A 22,140-nucleotide genomic window follows, 5' to 3' on the forward strand; every position below is an offset into this window, starting at 1 on the left:
TCTGAGTCTCCTCTTTTCCAGGCTGAAGAGACCCAGTTCCCTCAGTCTCAACTCATACGGCATACCCTGCAAACTGGCCACCAACCTTGTGGCCCTACGCTGCACTGACTCTAACCTGACTATATCCTTTCTGTAATGAGGGGCCCAAAACTGAGCACAATACTCCAGTTGCGGGCACACCAGAGTCATATAGAGTGGTAGCAATACCTCTCTTGATCTAGAAGCCACACTTCTGGCTATGCAACCAAGGGCGGCGTTCGCCCTCTTGACCACCGCATCACACTGCTGGCTCATGTTTAGCCTGCAGTGAACCAGCACCCCAAGTTCCCTTTCACAAGTGCTGCTCTCCAGCCACCTGTAACCTAACCTGTACTTATGATGCCTATTCCTATGGCCCAAGTGCAAGACCTTGCACTTATCCACATTGAACGCCATCCTGTTGTCTCCTGCCCACTTCCATAGTCTGTCCAGATCCTTTTGGATCTGGAGTACCTGCTCCTCAGTTGTGGCCACTGCTCCAGCTTTAGTATCATCTGTGAATTTGATCAGCAGACTGTTCACCCCTTCTTCCATGTCATTGATGAAAAGATTGAACAGGATCGGCCCCAGGACAGAGCCCTGGGGGACCCAGCTTGTCACTGGCCGCCATCCCGATGATTCCCCATTAATGGTTACCCTCTGCTTTTGGTCAGTCAATGCCCTAATCCACCAGACAGTGCTTTGGTGTATCCCAAAACTCCTCAGTTTCTTTATGGGGCACTTTGTCAAAGGCCTTGCTGAAATCCAGGTATACCACATCCACTGCATCCCCTCCATCTAGCCATCTCGAAACCTTGTCATAGAATTCCACAAGGTTTGTCTGGCAGGACCTCTTTTCGCGGAAGCCGTGTTATGTGGCTGTCAGCCTCTCTTCCCTATCTAGCATCACTAGATCTCTCTCTATTATGAGCCTTTCCATCGTTTTTCCTACAATGAACGTAAGGCTAACAGGTCTGTAATTCCCCATGTCCCTTCTACTACCCTTTTTGAAAACTGGGACCACTGATGCCACCCTCCAGTCCTCTGGAACTTCACCCGTTCTCCACGAGGCCTCAAAAATGGAGGCCAGCGGGCGTGAGAGAACCCCTGCCAACTCTCTAAGTACTCTCGGGTGTAACCCGTCAGGGCCTGGTGCCTTTGTAATGTCCAATGCCCTGAGGAGCCCCTCGACTTCAAGGGGGGTGACTCTAATCTGTGCCCCCAAGTCCCCAGCCTCATCTAATCTCCTGTGTGGATCTCCCCCGTCCTGCTTTGGGGAGAACACAGAGGCAAAATAGTCATTTAGCATCTGTGCCTGTTCCCTTGCATCAGTCACTGGATCTCCTTCCTCCTTATTCAGCTCCTAACAGAAGGACTCTTATTTTGGGCTGGAGCTTGCCAGGCATGCAGCCCAGCAACACCACCACCCTGCCACACAATCCCCACCTTTCCTTCCCAGAAAAGCCAGGCAGCTGAGCAATCATTGGAGCTTTTTAGAGCGAAGAGTCCCCACTTCCCTCTTTGTCACATGTGCGTGCGAGCAGCTGGCTACGTCCCCCTCATTGTGCACCTGCCTCAGGGCCAGCCATGCCCTTGGGTAAGGTGGCCAATGCTGTGCTGCTGGGGGCAGGGGAGGGGGATGCATCAAGAACAAAGAAGACGCTGCTTTGCATGTTAAAAAGCACCTGCTAATGGATAGATCCAAGTCAGAAATAATAATTATTCTTCATATAGAAAGCTACTCCATCTCACACTGCTATAGAACATGCGACTTCTCGGCAGCCTGAAGAAGCCATCCAAAGATTTGTCTTTGGATGATTGTCATCCTTAAACTCGGATTGGACTGGACAGCCCTCAGACAGAGAATGCTTTCAAAACAGAGGACAGTCCTCAGGCAGCCTTTCAAACAGCGGACTGCCCAATGTAAAGAAAAGACCTGTGGCCACCCTGCCACTGAGTATTGCGAGGCAGTTGCTTTTGCAACTGATTTTGGAGGCCAACAATGCTCCCATCTGTTTCTGACCCAGTTCTTGGAAGTCCTGCTGACAGAGGGGTACCACTCCTCTTCCTGGGCAGTGCTTGCAGTGTGCCCACATCAAACACATGCTGGGAAGTGTAAAGATAGAATTACCAGTGTGGATCTATGGCAAAGCACCTTCATGTGCTCCTAGCACATGGCAAGTGTACGTCTGCACAGGGCTCCAGTCAGATTGGAACCGAAGACCGGTATTACTGCTCTGGGATGGTCCAGAAGACAAGACAACTCCCAAGGCAAGAAAAAGGGCATGCTCACCCCCAAAACCCTTCATCTCTCTCTCACTGAGCACCAGGGAGCTTGGGTTCAGGACTGGCTCCCTGCCCTGGCTCTGTGAATGGACTTGTGGATGCATGAACAAAGTGGACCAAGGAAAGGGGAAAGGTCAGGCTTCCTGGCACGCATACCTCGGACCTAATTCCCTCACAACTAGAGATGCTGAGTAGTAGGACTGGGACAAAACTCAGTAGGATCTGTCCCTTGGGGATTCACGGGATTTCTCTCATGCTCAGCCAGGTCTCAGAAAGTGAGCTGAGCTGGAAGGAAGCCTCGCGGAATGCAGGTTGCAGTAAGAACAGGCTGCTTTCACGCCCGCTGCAGCAGCCTGAACAAAGGCATGGAGGGGTGCCACTGCCAGGCACACTCACCGGGAACCACAACAAAGCGGATCATTGTTTGGGGATCTGACCCTGGGGAATCGGGTGGATTCCGACCCCCTCACAGATCCCAACGACATACTGCTACAGGCTGAACCAGGCCAGCACTCGGCTTCCTCCATTTAATTTTTCCTCACAACTTGCAACCTGAAATGCAATAGCTGCCAGCATCCCATAGATCCTGGAACCTCACAGGGCCTTCCAGTGTTGTGTTGTGTTGGGTTGGGTTAGGCTATTTTGGCTTATATGAAACTTGAGGTCCCCTAGCTATGTTAAAACTAGAGATGTGTGAATCTGCACAGCTCTAGCTCACCAAAGCTCGCTGAATTCCACCTTGTTCCAGCTCAATTCTGGATCACATTGTGAGCTTTACTTTCTTCTTTCTACATGAAAATCAGTCCATATGTTCATTCATATGTATCTAACTGGAATAACCACGTGCATCTTCGAAATATATGCATTCTCCACTTGTTCATTAGAACACACTTGTGAACACTTTCCAGAAGTGTGTTTTTTTATGCATCTTTTCCAAACAGACTACACAATTGTGATCCACAAATCACACTGTGTGCAGAGGAATATCCATACTTGTGTCCAAGACCTTGTTCTGCTGGGACTATGTAAACCGGATACATCCTGACGAAAAAATGACCTGATAGGAGTTTCTTACACTTCCATAGCAGAGGCCAATGCCCTATTTCACTTCCAAACTCATAGGCACAACTTTGGTTTATAGGGAACATTAAAATAAATTATAGAATTTCAGAAGCTTAAAGAAGACATCAGTTTCTTCTGGATTTTGATGATCTTTGACAGATGTGCATTTGAAGAAAACCTGCATAGCCTCTGGCACTGAAATGAGAACTTCTATTTTAAGCTCTGACAAGAGGGATGGGGGAATACAATGGATGGACAGCAAAAAGACGAACTAAGACAGTAAAAAGTGTAGATCAGAAGTTGGTCACACTCTTGCTGTTCCCAGGGAAGACCCAATGGAAACTTGATCCCCCTCCAGTCAATGCTGAAGAGTATTTTGGCCCAAATGAAGCTCAAGGATAGAAGCTTCTGAAGTAAAATCGGAGGCTTCTAAACTAGAGCATAGGCAGAAATAAACATACGAATGAGGGAAAGAGTTAATGTATGGCTAGCTTGAGAAGATGGTCTTTGTTAACAAGGAAAGGGTTTTATATGGTATGGGGAATGTTGTGCTGCTGCAGCAGAAAGGAGCAGGGATTGCAAGATGGTTGTGAGGCAGGCAGATGCTTAAGGAGTCTGCTCCACAGTACAGTGGAAAGAAGAGACCTGGAAGGAATGTTTGCCCAAGGTTCACCAAGGTCCAATTTGCAGCTGTTGGGAAAATCCAAGTAAATCATTACAGAGAAAGGTTGCTTATGTGGACCTTTTTGATATAAAATCAGAACCACAGTGTCCCTGCTCCTCTCGCCCAGAAAGAACAGGAACCTTGACCAAGCTCTTCATCCCTGGGAAAAGGGGCAGCACTGGAGGCTCCATTATTCATGTGTTTCTTTCAGAGACTGAGGCTCTCCATCCACCCAAGGGGGCTGCAAGCGCTAATCCATTCTGGAATCTAGCTACCTCCCAGGCTGCTGAAAACCGCCCTGATTAGATTTTCTGTTCTGATGAAATCACCTCCTCCTGCCTGTCAAACCCCACAGCCAGGATCTGCTCCACAAAGTCACACGGCATGTTCAGACATTTATGGACTTCATCTGCAGGGTCTCAAAACAGACTGCACCCCCCTTCCCTGCTGTCTACTTTTTAGAAGCTATGAGGTCCAGAGTCCATTACCAGAGACAAATGGCAGAACTGACACTGTTAGGCAAGCAAACATCTAAGGAAACTCGAGGGCTTCCCTACTGTCTGTTCCTGAGGCACCAGTTCCAAGTGGGCCCACCCGATCCATAGCCATAGCTGGCTCTCCTTATTCATGAGAAGAACCTTGCTTCAGACAAGACCCTTCCTCTTGAGGAAACTGTGGGGAAAGTGCCTTCTGGCAGCCTGGTGGGTGCTCTCCTGACAGCTCTAAGTGTCCCACCTGGTCTCCCACTGCAGTGCAGAAGGAACAGAGTTAAAAAGCACATCTGGCCCAGAATGGACTTGAAAGGGTTCTTGGGGACGTCATTGCACAGATATGCCATAGGAGAGGGCCCCTTTGGGAAACCAGAGTCCCCCTTCTCCAAAGAAGTATCCTCTGCTTGGGACAGACAAAGAGTTCCTAACCATATAAAGCAGGTATGACCTGATGAAAAGATCAAAAATTGTGTGGAGAAAAGGAAGGGTGATCATGTGGAAGGGGAGGTTAAGGAAGGAGTAGATGGTGTGGAAAAGAAGGTAGTCAGATTCTACATAGAGGAGGATTAGTGGGGACAGAATTCTTCCTCCTGTTCTCTGTGATTCAGGCTCTACTGAGAAGGTTGTCCTCCATGAATTCTTCAGTGATTACAGATGTTTAAACTGTAAGGGACAACCATGAAAAGTAGTTTAATTTGCAGAGAGGGGCAAATCACATGCCATAGTCTCTAAATGATCAGCATGTTTTATCAAAACAGGAATGGATTAATGTGCTAATTTTGTTTTCTCTTCATTATCAACATTTCCTTAACTTCAGAATTCCTCCAGTCTTGAGTGTGGTTCAGATCAAACTTTGATTTTTTGCTTTTTCTCCAATTCACATGGAAATGAATAAGCATTTTTGTGATGAGCTATGCTTAAGAGAGTTTTTGCAAGCATTTTCCTGAAGTTTGTTGTTGTTTAGTTGCAAAGTTGTGCCTGACCCATCATGGCCCCATGGACAACATTCCTCCAGGCTCTCCTGTCCTTCACCAACCATTGGAGTCCACCCAAGCCCACACCCACTGCCCCAGTGACTCCATCCAGCCACCTCATTCTCTGCCGTCCTCTTCTTCTTTTGCCATCTATTGTTCCCAGCATTAGGCTCTTCTCCAGGGAGTCCTTCCTTCTCACTAGGTGGCCAAAATATTTGTGTTTCATCTTCAGTATCTGGCCTTCTAAAGAGCAGTCAGGGTTGATCTCCTCTAGGACTGACCAGTTTGATCACCTTGCGGTCCAAGGGACTCGCAGGAGTCTCCTCCAGCACCACAATTCAAAGGCCTTAATTCTTGGGCACTCAGCCTTCCTTATGGTCCAACTTTCACAGCCATACATTGTGACTGTATGAACTTTTGTTGGCAAGGTGATGGCTGCTTTTTAGCATGCTGTCCAGAGTTCCTAAAGTACTGCATTTTAAGGTTACTTTACCTCAATAGATACTCCCATGCCCTGTACAGAAGTTTGGCAGCAGGACTGGATGTTATTTGAGGATGGCATGTTGATGCAGGCTTGTTTAGCAGGCTCAGGGCAGGCCGCTGGCCTGTCTTCCACTGTCCGACAACTCTTTCCAGCGGCAGCACCCAGTACCTGAGGCAGCTGCCTGCTCTGCTAGTGTAGGGCTGGCCCTGGGAGAGACTGTGGCCGTGCGTTCCTCTCCTGCCTGAGCTCCTGCCTGGGCTCCTGCCCAGCCCTCTTGGGAACACAGTCCTGGACTAGATCAGCTTTTAGTCTGATCCAGCAGGGTTGCTCCTATGTTGTGGGGTTCCCAAGAATCAGGCTGCTCTGATCTTCTCCAAAGTTTCCGTCATCACTTGACATTTCCCCTTCCTTCCTGTTTCATAGGTGACTCCCTACAACCCTCAGCAGATCTTCCGTTCCCCGTACACCCCTGTGCTCAGCTACATCCCCCTGGTGCAGCCTGGCTACTCGTACCAGCAGAGGAACGCAGCCAAGCCATCCAGTAGCATACGGGATCCTCCAGCAATGGCAGGTGATGGGCCTCAGTATCCATTTTCTCCTTCCTACGGGTAAGTGTGCCTGGTTGGGTGACTGCTCCAGTGAGTGGAAGTCACTTTATTATTATTATTATTTTTTTTTTTTGATGGGTTCCTTTCTCCATCAATGGTGGGGGAAGAAGGTGGAGTGATGCATACAAGGCATGTCGTTTCATGGAGAGGCAGCTTATACTGGAGCAGGAGGGAGTGTCTTCTCTGAAAAGAATCTGGGGACAAGGACAGGGGCTTACAGTTAGTCTTTCCAACTGTGGCTGTCACCCTCTCTTCCCTCCCAGAGTGCCTCTGAAAAGAACACAAGGGAAGGAGAGGGGAGTTTGGAGGCAGCTGGAGAGCTCCTGTGCTTGCTGCACAGTTGGCAACTTGTGAAAGTTTCAGACATGAAGAAAAATGCTCCTCCCCAACTCAGTTGCAAGCCTCCTTCTCCTTGGAAAGTTGCACACCTAATCTCAGAAGCTAAGTGGGGTCAGGCCTGGTTAGTATTTGAATGGGTGTCTTGAGTCCTGCATGTAGCAGGAGGCTGGACCGATGGCCTTCTAGGCCCCTTCCGAGTGAATGATTCAACTTGACTTGATTCGATTCTATTAACTGAGGAACCCACATGGAATGGTTGGACTTTTCTGGATGAGAGGATGCGTGCCTGAAACAGAAGCAGGCAACATTCTTTCTGTCAAGGGCCACACCTGCTCATAGATAATCTGTCAGGGGCCTCATGCTAGTTGCAAGAACAGGTGAAGCCAACAGTGAGTAGGTTACCCCCCCACCCCCGCACGCTTTCTTTCTACTATTGCCCTTTCTTTCTTTTCTCCATTTTCCCCACCCAGTGAGATGTGGGGAAAAAGACAGCTCACCCTTGCAAGAGTTCTGAACAGAATGCATGAATGGCTGGACTGTTGAAATTAGATGGAGAGTTGCCCCTCCTCAGCCTAGAGGACTGTATTACTTTACTATTTGCTTAATTCTGAACCCCAGTATTTTTATTGCTAAAATTGTGGTGTAACTCTGTAATTCCATTGGTCTCTGTAAGCCATCCATTGTGTCTCCCATGTTCTTACTCAAACAAGACTTCTGCTTATTTCAGGACTCCATGGAAGGCTTGTTGGCATAAATTTGTTTTCCCACTATTGCAAACTTTGAGAGGGGAAGCTGTGCCCATGGCAGGGCTGGGGAACAATGTGCTTTGTTGTGTTCCCAATTGTCACCAGCTCCAGGTTGTTTTGCCAGGGGCTGGGGATGTTGGAAGCTATAGCCTGACAAAAACTTGGCTCCTCATTATTAAGCAATGGCATGTCTGCATTTGCTAGGGGACAAAGCTTTCTCCATTTTTAAAAAGTCACAACTTCCCCTAACAAAGATTTTTTTTCATGTCTCAAAATATTTCACTGTCCAAGACTTCTGCTCCTGAAGTATTTTTTTCATAAGCCATCCAAAAGTCCATTTTCTCTTGATACCCCTTTCCTTCCCATTCTGTCTGGGAGTCCTTTCTAGAACCTAATGCTTACCTGGGAATGTTGGAGAAATCTGCATGCAACTGAAATTTCTGTGGATCTGACTGATGGATTCATCAATGGACCGGCTTTTGATGAGCTGGGCAGATGCCATGAAATTGGGTCCTTATTCTTTTTAAACTTTCTGGAATGCACATCTTGCTGCATAGGCTAGAGTGTGAAAATGCATCTTTGGGGTGAAATATGCACCTCTCTGGAGGTGCAGAAATGCACAACTATTCACATGCATGCTTTCTGATATAAATGCATATTTGGGAAATTGAGAAAAATCTAATACTGTCGATGAGTGAAGAATGGAATGGGAGACAGGAATGGGAGAGTCCATGGGACTGACCAAATGGATTGAACAGAATCCATTAATTCCTTCTTCCTGCCCGGACAGTATGTGGTCCACTAACCCTAACCCTACACTGACAACAACTTTTTGGGGAATGGGGACTCAGTGGCACAAAAGCACTCCTCCTCCCTGGACCGCAACTGCCAGACCCACATTGCTAAAGACTCAGTAAGACTTGACTCACTATCTCGTTCTCTCTCAGGTTCACATCTACCACAGCTGGGGCTGTAAGGACCAACCCTTATTTTTCTTCTAATGGAGGTGGCAACAGTTTTTAAGACTCTTGGTACTTTTTGGCTACTGGTTTGGTAATGCAAACATTTTGGGGACAGTACAATATTCCTTTTGAACACTTTGCTCTGAAGTTAAGGAACTCCAGTCCCAGTAACGTGACAAAAGGGAACAGTGAGTTGGCAATTCATCCAAAAGCACAGAAATTGTTGTTCAAAACACTTGGGTACTTTTGGAAAACTTTTTTTTCCTTACAGGAGAGAGTGAGAGAGACTTAATATATATAAAAGTTTTATTTATGATGAATACCTGTGCTGCTTAAAATTGAATTTTGCTGTAATAAAGATGGTTGCTATGGAATGATCCCCGCTGGTGATTTGGGGGGGGGGGGGGGGGTTGATAAATCTTGTTAGGTGTTCAAAAGTGAGAGCAACCCACCAGTTGCTGACATGTCCATGTTAAGGGATGGGTCACCTCTTTGATACCAAGTGGGGCTGGGGTACAAATAGGGCTGGAGAAAAAAAATGCACTGGCAGGGGAGCAGGAGCTGTGGCAAAGCTTCCATATTTCTTTCCCCTTTGGGGGCCACAAATAGGTCTGGCAATGAAATGTGTTCACAGGCACAAGGTAGTGCTTCTGTATTTCATGATTTTTTCCATCAACATGGCACTCTGAATTCTGTCAGGAGGAGTCAAATGCACAGCAGATCAGGAATTGATGACTAGCAATGGGCAAATCTCTCCCACATTAATTTAAAAAAAATAATCTTAAGTCCTCATTTCTGGAATAGGAAACATTTTGGGTACACATGTCAAAAACATTCTGAAAAAAAATTCTCACCCCTTTGCACCAACCAAATTCAGTGGGTACAACTGTTCCCAGAATGAATAGGTCCACGGTGTACTTTCAGCCCTTTAGCAGTTAACCTTCATAGTGGGTCAATATGTAACCAGCATTAGTTGCAAAGGGGGGAATTTTTGCCCCCAGGCAGAAGGTCCTCAGTTAAGGCAAAGGCTGCATATGAAAAGGCCTTTGTTTGCCTGAAAGTATGAAACCCTATAAATTTGAATCGGTATAAGAAGAGATTTTAGGTCTCAGCTACTACAGATAATGTAAGACTTCATCTTTCTTGTGACAAGGCACAACTGTAAAACTGTTGACCTTACCTATGCATAACAATAGCTTGCCCTAAAGAATTTAAACCAACATAAAAATGCTTTCCCCCAGTGGATTTGACTTCTGTTGGCTGGAGGCTTTAGCTCAGATGCTTGGCTTTCAAAAGAGACTAAGATTATCTTCCTTTGTGCCTTTTGTTTAGGGCCTTTTGTGGAGTATAAAAATAGACTATTTTATGCAAATCTTGGGGCATTTTGTTACCCCTGGCATGTTTCAGCCTATGGGGTGTGGTGGGGGATACTGTAAAGGGAGTCTGAAATACAGGGACTCTTTTTACCACCCTGATTTGACAAGAGAGATCCCAGCCAGGATAATTGGCAGTGTAAAGTACAGAATGAATGAATGAATGAATGAATGAATGAATGAATGAATGAATGAATATCCTAGAAGAGCTGAACTATATGTCTACTTTAGTAAATCTAACTGAGCAGCAGAAGGCATAGTTGTGGAGGAAGACACTTATATCAGTGATGAAAAACCTGTAAACAAACAAACAAAACACACAAACTGGTGGCAGCCTCAACGTGGTGAAGACACTGGGATTTAAACACAGGCTCTCAGAGCCCTGGGCCTGAATGGGCACTTTCTTCTCCACAGCAGTCTGGAAAGGGATTTTCGCCCATCCCTGATGAAGGCCAGGCTGGAGATGAGCTTCCGTGTGGCCTTCCCGACATTGTTGGACTTCAGCTCCCAGCCCCCCAGCAAGCTTGGCTGATGGGCTGGGGTGAAGGAAGCTGTATTTAGAGAAATTTCTGAGACTCCGAACCACCCAGAGATCCCCATAAATGCATGGATTCTGCAGCAAAGTGGCTTTTCCTGAGCTGCACAGATTCTGTGGACTTGCAGAAATAGATATATTGGAGAGAGAGAGAGAGAGAGAGAGAGAGAAACCAAAACCAAAACTGAATTTCTACAAAAATTTGTCATAGAAAGTAAAATATTAAAAAACTGATTCAGTAAAGCAAGAAAATGCACAGTTGGGGGAATGCATGTCTTTCAAGGGAGTACAAATTTGCACTAGAGTCTATGAATGGATTTGCACAAAATCCAGTTCTGTCAAAGAGCAGATGATGGAGTGGAAAGTGCTTGATCACCTGTGAAATGTGAGCAGTGTGGATTTTACGGCATCCGTTCGTCCGTGGCAATAGTCCAACAGGGTCCCAGGCTCCACGCATTGTGGCTTGGCACACTCCGGATGGATGTGGCACCAGTGGTCTTCCGACGGTGTGGAGGGGGGCTTGGGGTGGGGGCCGCAGAGAAGGGCGTCTTTGGATCTTGCTTTCCAGGACCGTGGGAGCTCCGTGCTGCTGCTCACCATACTTCTTCAAAATCCTTAACACAATTAGAGGAACAGCATAAAAGAATCATCAGGTCAAATTTCATTTCTCTTTCTCCCTGCTATTTTGCAAAGGACTGATGACAAACTGGGAACCTGAGTCATGATTAGATTACTTTGACCACAAAGGAGTTCATTAAGTTAGAGTATCCAATAAAAACCATCATCTGTCAAGTTTCAAGAAAGTCTGGAAACCACTTAGCGGAAAAAGTGCTGCTCTCCTCCAATCCCATGATTTGCTGGTCCACAGTCATGTGGACTTGGAGGGCACGGGACAGAAGAAGTGGCTTACTCTCAGATTAGAGCGCCTTGCCTGTCCTGTCATATGGCTGGACGCATATACCTAATGCTTGACTGTGTCACTCTTGAAAGGTCTCACCCATAATCCCATTCTATTATTTTTCCATTTAACATGCATTTAGTGAAAAAATTCTCTCAAAATAGGTTTGAACTGTGTCATTTCTCTCAAAATTCATATATAAATGTGCATTTTCCATTTATATATTTAAATATGAAGGAACAAAGCCTAATGAATATATTATGGCAGGGCAGGCAATGTGTAGTCAGGGGCGTTAGGGAAATCTGCAACTGACTCAAAAGAATGCTGATTTCTACAAATCTGACCCGTGGATTCTCCAGCGGACTGAGCTGCATGGATTCTATGGATTTGTGAATCTTGTCTCCTCTCCTCTCCATGCAATTGCACACAAATTAAGTCAGAGAAAAACTATGAAAAAAATAAAAATTGGAATATCACCCTACAGACTAGTGTGTGAAAATGTGCATTTTGGCGGGATTTGCACATTTTTAGAAAAGCTCATTACACTGAAATCCAGTTTGGTCAATGGATGCATGATGGAATCAAACACACCTCCGGGTCTGGAAAAATGCAGCTGAAATGGAACTAACAAAATCCAAACATTCTTATCATAGTCCACCCAATATTTTGACCTACCATTATTGTCTTTTGCCATTGGCTACACTGATGGGACTTGTAAGCTGAGATGTTGAAGGGGGAGCAAAAGAGAATTATTTGACTGCTGATAAAGGATGCTGTGGGGCAAACCCCACCCTGAGGGTGGGGGCTATAAACAACCCTGGAGTGCCCACAGGATCTGGCCTCCTCCATGCCAAATTTTGCCTGGAAGTCTCTTGATTTCCACTGATTGACCGTAGTGGAGCAACGCAATTCAATGGGGACTTTGATTCATGAGAAATCTGTAAGTTGCCCTGGGTTTCTTGCAAGAAGAAGGAAGTGTGCTATGAATGTCACATAATCATCATGGCCCTCTGCAGATTCTGGTAGCTCGCTGGTAGCCAGTGTGTCAGACGGGGAGACCCGGGTCCTGGTCCCTGCTCAGCCATGGAGCCAAATGGGGGACTTGGGCTAGTCCCTCCCCCTCAGCCTAACCTCCCTCACAGGTTGCTGTTGTGATGACAGAATGGAGAGCAGGGGAAGCTTGTTCACTGTCTTGTCTTCCTTGCAAGAGAAATAAAGGTGAGGTACTTTTATTTTAATTCCAGTGGAAGAACTTTGTCTCTCCTTTGAGCAAAGCTTTAACAACCCCCTGATGTTCTTTCCTAAGCCAGGCCTTGGAGAACTTTACCGTGCCTGTCACAAGTACTGACGGCTTCTCCCATGGCGGTGGGTCATCAGTTAGCCTAACCCCCATTTCACGCACTGTCCAATTGCAATCCAGGGAGCTCCAAATATTTTGAAATTCACCCATGGCCATAAAACCTAGAAACTTGGATCCTTCTTCTTTTAATAGGAATAGAAAGAACAGCAATGGCATCACAGAATCTATCTAGGACTTCTTCACTAGTACCACTGCTAGGGTACAGAGGCATCTTTTTATCTGCCTCTTTAAAGGCACCATCCAATGCAAGTTAAAACAGGAAAATGGCCAGCAACTCCCACCATAATTGTTCCTGGGCATGCTGGGAGTTGTAGATCATCCTTTAAATGTGTATAGGACTGCACCTTTAAAGAGGCAGGTGTTTCTGATGATTTGAAAGATAAATTCCTTCTGGAATGCAACCACCTTGGAAAATGTATGCAGAATCATTAGATAAGGCACCATCAGTCTGCTAGGATTGCTTGCATTGCATGCTGATTATCTCTCCCATCTCAGTATGCAAGAGTCCAGGTTCCCACCTCCAGAGTCCCTTTCTTACACTCAAGATATTTTGCAAGTGCAAGGCGGAATCCCCCAGGGGCAAGATGACTGGGCTGACAATTACCGAGTCCCATCCCTATCCGACCTACTTCCTTTGGGCTTATACTTGCCTAAGAAAAAAGGAGAGAAGGGCATTGAGACTTGACTGTGTCAGTCTTAAAAAAACAGACACATTTGTTATCTTTGTGTTAACCATGTGATGCCACTGTTGAAACCAGAACTGTTCATAAGATTACTGGAAAACCATGAAAACAAATAGCTTTAATAAGCCATTTCTGCCTCTTTATTTTATATACACACATGGAGAGGAGAGGAGATTGGAAAGGGTAAATGTTTTTAAAAAGTTTCAAGCTGCATGCAATTATTTTTGAAAGAAATGAAAATGGATGAATTTTAGAGATGCTGTCTCTAATAGTTGGAGTTCATCTTTCATCTACCAAGTTCCCTATTACTTTTGAATCTCATTTACCACAATGAAGTCTTGTTTAAACAATCAAGTTCCAGGAATACTCATCTCAAGGGGAAACAGAAATGTGGAAAGAAGAACATTTTTTAAGGTAACAGATTCTGATCCCTCCCCCTGCCTCCAGACCCACTTTAGAAACATAGAAACAGAGCAAGTCAGAAGGGGTCTCCCGGGCCATCTAGTCTGACCCCCGGCTCCAGCCGACTCTGCTCACAACATGCCCACCATGTGCATGTCCAGCCTATCCTTGAACACCCTCACTGATGGGGCCTCAACCACCTCCCATGGAAGCCCTTGCCACACCCTCGGGGTCCTAACTGTCAGGAAGTGGTTCCTTGAGCTTTGCTCCGTTGGAGCACGTCCCACCCTCCTCTGCAGGGGAGAACAGGTCTCTTCCCACCTCCGTGTGACACCCCCTCACATACCTGTATTTTGCCAACATATCCCCTCTGAGTCTCCTCTTCTCCAGGCTGAAGAGATCCAGTTCCCTCAGTCTCGCCTCATACCCCATCCCCTGAAAACCGGCCACCAACCTTGTGGCCCTATGCTGCACTGACTCCAACCTGGCTATATCCTTCCTGTAATGAGGGTGTGAATTACAAGGGGCAGCACTTGCGGGGTTGCCGCGGAAGCAAGCGCTTGGTATTTTTTTTAAAAAAAAACAAGATGGTCAGACCTAACTAATTTGGCCCTAGAGGGCTCACTTGATTGAAATTGGCTACACCTTTTGCAAAAGCATTTGGAGAAAATACAATCTAAAGAGATGGAATAAGTTTTGCTTTGGTCCAAGCTGGTGGAAAGAAAAGGGAAAAAGAAAAGCTAGCTTAATATAGTATTGGTGCACCAGGAAAGATCTACACGTGTGAGTATATGTTTGCACTGGGTTTTTGTGCAAAGTTTTATGTTTGTGGAAGTCTTGTGTTCATTGTTGCTGTCTGTTTGTATTTTAAAGTGTTCCCCTTTCTGGGAGGTTAAGCATAGCTCAGCGGGATTTTGCGGGTTCCTCAGGAAATAGAAACTCCCCCATGCAGCCGCACCAATCTTGTCCTCTTCAGGCATGGTTGAAAGCAAGGGCGTGGATGGGTGTTCTTGCCCCTGAGATGAGAATGTGTGAACCTGGCTTTGTTTGAGATACAGATGCATGAGGTCATGGGCCTGAGCCCAAGCATGGCTGAGTCCGGCTGGGAAAAAGGCGATGATCAGGGAAATGTGTGTGTGAGATTTTTCCTTCCCCCATTCCTTCTATATGAGCCAGACCTGGGAAGTAAGGAAATGTGTGACCCTTAAAGTTGGGCTAACACAGGTCCTACCCAGTTTTCTGGACATCCTCAATAAGCTTATCCTGTGTGAAAGCGCTGTATGAAAGAGGGGTTATATAGAAACATTTTTATGCAGGTCCTTTCCTTGTCAGAAACCGGGAACACAGTTTAATGTCTTGTTGTTTTTCCAGCCTCTTCCATCTGCCTTACAGCCCTCCTAGGTAGGAAAAAATCCTTCTTGTTGGATTAAGTAATGGCATTTGAAATTCCAGGAGGGGATGCTGATGGGCAGATGAAAGATGGAAAAAATGCTTTCTTTGCAAGTTCCTGGGGGGTAATTTATGGTTCTGGGATCGTTTTGGATTGTACTTTGGATCGAGAGGTGAAACTGCATCTGGAGGCTAAATGGCTTTAGGGAATCTATTCCTCGTCAGATATTGCTGGAGTATGTTTGTGAGGGAAGACATGGGAAGAAAAGAAGGTTTGTTCAGGAGGAAAGCACTGTGGTGTGGTTGTGATTCCATGGGGTTTGGATTGGAATTTTTGTAGATGTTGTAAGTAGAAGGTAAAAAGCAAGTGAGCAGATGGATTGTGGAAATGAAAGAAAAAATGAGGCAAAGATGCAGAAAGGAAGGGTTTTCTTTTATGTGTTGAGGAGGTTTCTGGAAAGTAGTGGAACTTGGTTGGTTTTTTCTCTCCCCCTATTGAACTTGCAACTGTTTGGAATGTGAGGCTTGAGTGAAAAGCAAAAAGACTTTTATTTTTCTGAATGTTGTGTGTATGAGAATGAGTATGTATTGGACAGGAATTCCGTAATTCAGGGGGTGCATGGTGCTTGGTATGTGAGAGAATTTTAAGAGTTTTGGTAAATGGTGATTTGGTACTTCTTCTACTGGAAAAAATATGGGAAGGAATGTGTACCTTTTGAAGCAAAGATGAGAAAAAAAAAGGAGGAATAGTCTACCTTGCTAAGAGCACTCCCCAAAGAGGTCCGCCTGGCACCGTCGCTACTGGTTTTTTGGCGCCAGGTAAAGACCTTTTTATTTAAACATCATTTCAATTGTTAAAACATATGATCTGGCCTGGGCAACTTCTTCTTCCTTCTCTTTCTCATCCTATATTTTTATTTTATACTGATAATTTTAATTTTGTATTTGTAAATCAATGTAATTTTTGTATTTTTATAGTTAATGGTAATTTATTATGTACTATTGTATTTCAATGTATTTTATCATGTTGTAAGCCGCCCCGAGGTTTCAGCAAGGGGCGGCATAGAAATGTTATAATAATAATAATAATAATAATAATAATAATAATAATAATAACCAAAACTTAGCACAATACTCCAGTTGTGGGCGCACCAGAGTCATATAGATTGGTAGTAATACCTCTCTCAATCTAGAAGCCACACTTCTGGCTATGCAACCAAGGGTGGCGTTCATCCTCTTGACCGCTGTGTCACACTTCTAACTCATGTTTAGCCTGCAGTCAACCAGCACCCCGAGGTCCCTTTCACAAGTGCTGCTCTCCAGCCAGTTGTCCCCTAACCTGTACTTATGACACCCATTCCCATGCCCCAAGTGCAAGACCTTGCACTTTTCCACATTGAACGCCATCCTGTTGTCTCCTGCCCACTTCCATAGTCTGTCCAGATCCTTTTGGATCTGGAGTACCTTCTCCTCAGTTGTGGCCACTGCTCCAGTTTTAGTATCATCTGCGAATTTGATCTCTACAACTATTTTCTAGAAAGACATCACTGAGCTTCTGAGGTGGATGTCTTGTGTGTAGCAGTTTTCTGGAGCATTGTCTATGCTACTGTCTCGGTTTTGGAATGGCACATTTAATCAGATAGGGGAAACTTTGACCCACGAGGCAAATTTAGCCCACAGGAGCTTCCCACTGTTGTGAGCGAGGGTCTTCCTTCAAACAAACATCAGCCACAGTCAATTTCTTTGCAGGTGTACTTTATGGCTCCTGGTACAAATCATCCAGAACAGAACTGAGCATGCACTGAGTAGCTTTTTTTAATCCAATCTAGCAACTATCCCCAGGAACTCTCCTTATGAACATGTCTGTGTCCCAACTCTTGGGAGGAGCTCTCTGAATGCCTCCTGTGCACTGCTGCTCATCTAACTGGACCTCTCACCTCTGCTGACACTTTGCCATGGGGTCCAACTCTGAGTCAGAGGGCTGGTCCACATCTGGGAGTTCCTCATCCCCAGTGGGCCCTCTCACTGGCTGTATGCCTGGGCCATCCCCACAAACTGTCCGGCATGATGAGGTGCCTCTCCTTAAGCTAATCACCTCCTCCTCCTCCTCCTCCTGTTACATCTCAGGACCTTGAGCAAACCCGTGCTCCCCAGTCTTACAAAGCCCTTCCTCATCCTCCAAAACCAAATCCACACCTGTGCTGTGGCTAGTGTCCTGTGGGAACGCTTGCCCAACCCCGCCATCCCTCTTGCTCCCAGCGCCCATTTGCTCATCAGCATTCTCAAGAAAGGCCAGACTAGCTAGGAACCATGGTGAACATCTGGAATTCACTGGCAGGTTAAGGTGGGGAGAGGGACCAGGGGGCTGATGTGGAAGTCCATCCCTGGATTCAGACACTGTATTTGGGCCAGTGTGTCAGTAAGTGTGGCAACAGTGTGTCCACATTGATTTCAAGTGTTGTGAGTCTGAGTTCCTTTAAATGTTGGTAAGTTTCAGAAGAGCAGGGAGTGGGGGTTAAATGAGGAGAATGAGCATGGGAGGTGATGGGTCGGTGACTGGGAGTGTGTGGTCAGAGTGTGCAGGAAGCGTATGAGGAGAGAGGTGGACTCCATCAATCCATCAGCAGCTCACAGAGTTGTGATCCATCAGCAGTCTTCAGATTCTGGAGAGGCAGCCTTCTCATTAGACTCTCAAGCGGTACTGTGAACGGCTTTTACAATTCTAAAGAAGGATGGAGTATACCTGGGGGATGTACTCGTGACTGGGGAGAGCCAGAACCTCATGTGTCAAGTATGACAAGGGTGTGTGTGAAAGAGAGAAGCAGACAGAAACCTGAGTGCAGAAGGGAAAGAGAACAGAGAGAAATAAAGACGGGTCAAATTGACTTTCAGGAGAGAAAGGAAAATTTCAGAGTGAGGAGTGACTGAGAAGGGAAAGAGAGAGATGCCTCCATCAAAAGTTATAGTAATACACTATACAATTATATAGTGTATTTACTAAGGAGATAAGTTACAGAGTATCTTGAAACCAATATACCTATTGTACAAATAAAGTTTTATTTTGTTCATGGTTAACTCAGTCATGGGCTGTTTGCGTACCCATGCCTCATCCTCAGGATCACATATTCCACCAAAGGAGCCTTACAGCTTGGGCACCATATTAATAAAGTTAATTAATAAGATTGGAATTCAGTTCCTGGTGACAGCAGTAGCTATCAGAGAGTTAAAGACAGATCACATCCGACAAAGGAAAGGAGAACACTCGTGACAGGTCCTTCCACTGAGAAGAGGAGTAGAAGGGAGTAGAAGCAAAAAAAACCAGGAAATTCAGCATGGTGGATCACCCACTCAGTTACCTCCATTTACTCCAAACTAAAAATGCTGAAGAACCAGGAAAATGAACCAGGGAAACAAAGGTGTGGGGAAGCCATTTTACAAAACTATTTCTCACAAAACGATGCTGTTGATTTCACAAAGTTTTGATTGCGTTCCAGTTTCTTGTGAAATTAGGGCAGAACCCAGTGCTGCCAGTCCAGTCGTGTTGCTGGCCACCTATTCTGGTCAGCATTTAGTAGGTGTGTATGAGAAATACAGGTCAGCACATTAAAAAACAAAGGAACAGGATTTACCTCTGTTTGGAATTTGTGGATTGAGCTCAGACTTGGATGAAACTAATGTTATTAGCTTGCAAGGTGATTCAAGGACAAATATACATGCCACATGATGTCCACATTTCCAAAATGGATGCATACCCATTTCAAAATGTGTGGTGTTGTTGCCCATTTGGGCAAATATGTACACAGATGCACAAAATTCTTCATGCAAAGAAAGAAAAGAAAACGCTCACACTCTGATGTAAACTCAAGTCCGAATGAATCTTGAGAAAGAACGCTGGGGACTGTAGTGAGGTCAAGTTTTGCTGATTCACAATCCCAAGCAAATGTCCAGTCCTGCCAATTGCTTGCAGATTATGACTTAGCATTTCTGCAGCCAAGCCCCCAGAGAAAACAGAAACATGTTTCTGGGAAGGGGCAGCTCAGCAGGGCTCCCGTTTGCAAGCTCTGCCATGTGCTCCTTCCAGAAATGGGTGTCCCTTCTTATTTTCCATTGCCCCAAAGCACCAAGTCCCTCTTTTACAAGTGATGGTAGCCACACGCAGAGCAGAACTGACAGAACTGGATGCACACACAGGCAGCCCGGAACTCCACCCTCTGCTCTGCAGTCATACTTCTCATGCGCACTGGGGCCATCTTGCTAGTCAGCCTGGGAAGACGGAGAAACTCATTAACTTGTGAGTTGATAAACCAGAAGTCAGATTTCATTGCTTTAATTCTTTCCGACTCTTAGCAGTGCTTTGCAGATTAACCTCTTTCACACTTGATCATGCCATGATAGACACGGGGAATGAGTGTATTGTACTTTTAGCAGTCCTCAGGGACTGGAACCTTGTGTATGGGGAAGATATATTTATCAATCTCCACGTGTAATTACTCTTCTTGGGAGGAGTGGGGGGAAGGGGCATCAATAGGATTGAGTGGATAAATCCATCTTTGTGATTGAAACATAGAAAAGCTGTCACTGGGGAACGCTGCTGGTTGGAGAAGAATGGAAGATGCTTGGAAATGGCAACTGACATCTTCATATGAAATCTAATTCTTTCTGAATAGCTACCCTTTACCCCCCTTCCTTTTTTTTTTTTTTTAATAAACATGCCTGTGAGTTAATCTTCCTGGGAAGCTTATGCAAAGAGGCTGATCAGAAATTAAGTGTCTTCTTGAATTGATGCTCCAACGTACTCCTCCTGAGTACAGATTGTGCCTCCCAGGGGGCTGAGGCATCCAACAGAGACAAGCAAAACGGCAAATCGGCAGTGATTTTAACAGATTGGATTTGGAACACGAAGTCAAAGCGTCATTTGTTTAAGTTTGGCTCAGGTTGGTGCTACAGATTGGATGCTAGATCTAGTCCAAGGCCCAGCCCATAAAAAATAACCTCCCCTCAGTTACAAAGGACACAATGCTTTGCATGTTCAATGGACAAGAGTCTCCTTTCCAGCATTCCCCCAAACTGCGCATACAGGCTTTTGCCTGAAATCACACAGCACTGCTCCCAAAATGACAAAATAGAAACGAGGAGTCAAAAATAAGCTTCGTAAAAGAGAAACCATTGCTTTGGTTCTTGCAGATCCGCATCTCTGATTTGTCAATGGGAATGTCAAAATTTGCATTGCACAAATGAAAGCAAACTGAATGGCATTTTAAATTTGAAAAAAAAAAATGCAGGGAGAACTGGCCGTTTGGCAGCATACTCCTGGGTGGCTGGTGATAAAATTTCACAACGGAGCAGCTTCTTCAAGCACCGGACCAAGTTTGAGGTATTTGCACAGCCCACATAACAGAAAAGCCACATGAAGCACCTGCACTCCTCATGAGTAAAGAGACAAGTGCACAGCACATACGCAGCTGCACTCCTATACACTCGGGAGTAAGTGCCGCTGAGTTCAGTGATGCTTACTTTCAGATAGACACACATGGGGCTGAACTGTAAATAACAGGGACATTGGCAGCTTGTAGTGCGCTCTGTTGCATGGGGCAGACACTTCTTTCTTGCTCGGCCATGGTGGGAGTGACCTCGCCAGAACCCATCCTGATGTCACTATCTCCAAACAGACCAGCCATAGCTAGGAATTAGACTTCCTAGTCATACTGATTTTGCTTAAATGCCCGTTCCCAGTTTTGGTTGAGTTTGCAGCCTTCTTTTCATCACTAGTTCAGCTTGCATTTGCTACTTTTTATCATGGCCACGGGTTTGTACCTGGTACTCTCCAGAGTTTTAGACTTCAGCCCCCATCACCCCCAGCCAGCATGGAAACTGGCTCTGCTGGAATAGGATGGCAGTTTGTGTGGATGGTACTCACCTCTGTAAACCCTGCACCTGTCCACCTGGTGAAGTTTCCCCGTCCTTGAGGGGAACAGAGCAGCTAGCTCCCCGCCCCACGCCCTGCTTTTCAACTCACCAATAGCATACAGGTAGATATAAGTGGGTGGCCCAGTGAGGGGGGAAAAGTGGACCAGCCACTTCTGTGGATTTATTTGCAAGCTTTGCTTACAGCATATAGACCCAAGGTTTCCTCACTTGCAGAAAGGGATGGGGTGGGAGGGGTGGCCTGAAAGCTCAACCATCCATGTAGATGAATTTATTTCCATGGGAATCTGCTTGAGAAAGGAAGGAAGGAAGGAAGGAAGGAAGGAAGGAAGGGAGGGAGGGAGGGAGGGAGGGAGGGGGGAATGGGAGGGGAGGGGAGAGGGAGAGGGAGAGGGAGAGGGAGAGGGAGAAAGTTTGCTGCTCACAGTACCCCTCCCCTCGGGCCACTTGATTGGAATGATTGCAATTTGGTTTCCATCTCTCCATCAACGCCTCCCAGCCATCCATCAATGTCATGCACAGATAGGAGTCCAAGCACAAACATTCTGACCCATCAGTTTTCTCTTAGTCCGGAGGAGATGAATGCCAATGATTTGCTGTCAAGGTCTTCACAATCTCTCTGACTGGAGAGAAGAGGCATGGGCTGATAAGCAAGGAAGAAAGAGCCAGCCCTGGGAAGCAGAGAGACAGGCTTCTGGCCACTTAGGACTTATGCATGCATGTGTGTGTGTGTATGTACACATGCTGCTGGCAACTTCAACACATCTTTTATAACAAGGAAGTGAGGAGGGGACAGAAAAGCTGGAGACAAGGGTGTGGGGTAGGGAATCTGCCAGGCAAACAGCTAGGAAAAATAACAAAACAAGACATCACAAACTTGGGCTTCAAGGTACACAATTTCCATCCACCTCCTCTTCCAGGACTCATATCCAGATTTCAAG

The 22,140-nt window shown here is 45.8% G+C and overlaps 1 protein-coding gene across 1 annotated transcript in view; it reads left to right on the forward strand.

The window, feature by feature from the left end:
- Positions 1–8,695, forward strand: part of CUNH1orf94 (chromosome unknown C1orf94 homolog) — a 30,544-nt gene extending 21,849 nt beyond the window's left edge. Inside the window, exons 5-6 of the mRNA XM_044425196.1 lie at positions 6,403–6,587; positions 8,620–8,695. Coding sequence (XP_044281131.1) covers positions 6,403–6,587; positions 8,620–8,695 — 261 coding nt within the window. The remainder of the gene's footprint in view (positions 1–6,402; positions 6,588–8,619) is intronic.
- Positions 8,696–22,140: the final 13,445 nt, after the last annotated feature.

This window comes from Varanus komodoensis, unplaced genomic scaffold (assembly GCF_004798865.1).
Source record: "Varanus komodoensis strain SLA01 unplaced genomic scaffold, ASM479886v1 scaffold15, whole genome shotgun sequence".
NCBI classification, from domain to species: domain Eukaryota; kingdom Metazoa; phylum Chordata; class Lepidosauria; order Squamata; family Varanidae; genus Varanus; species Varanus komodoensis.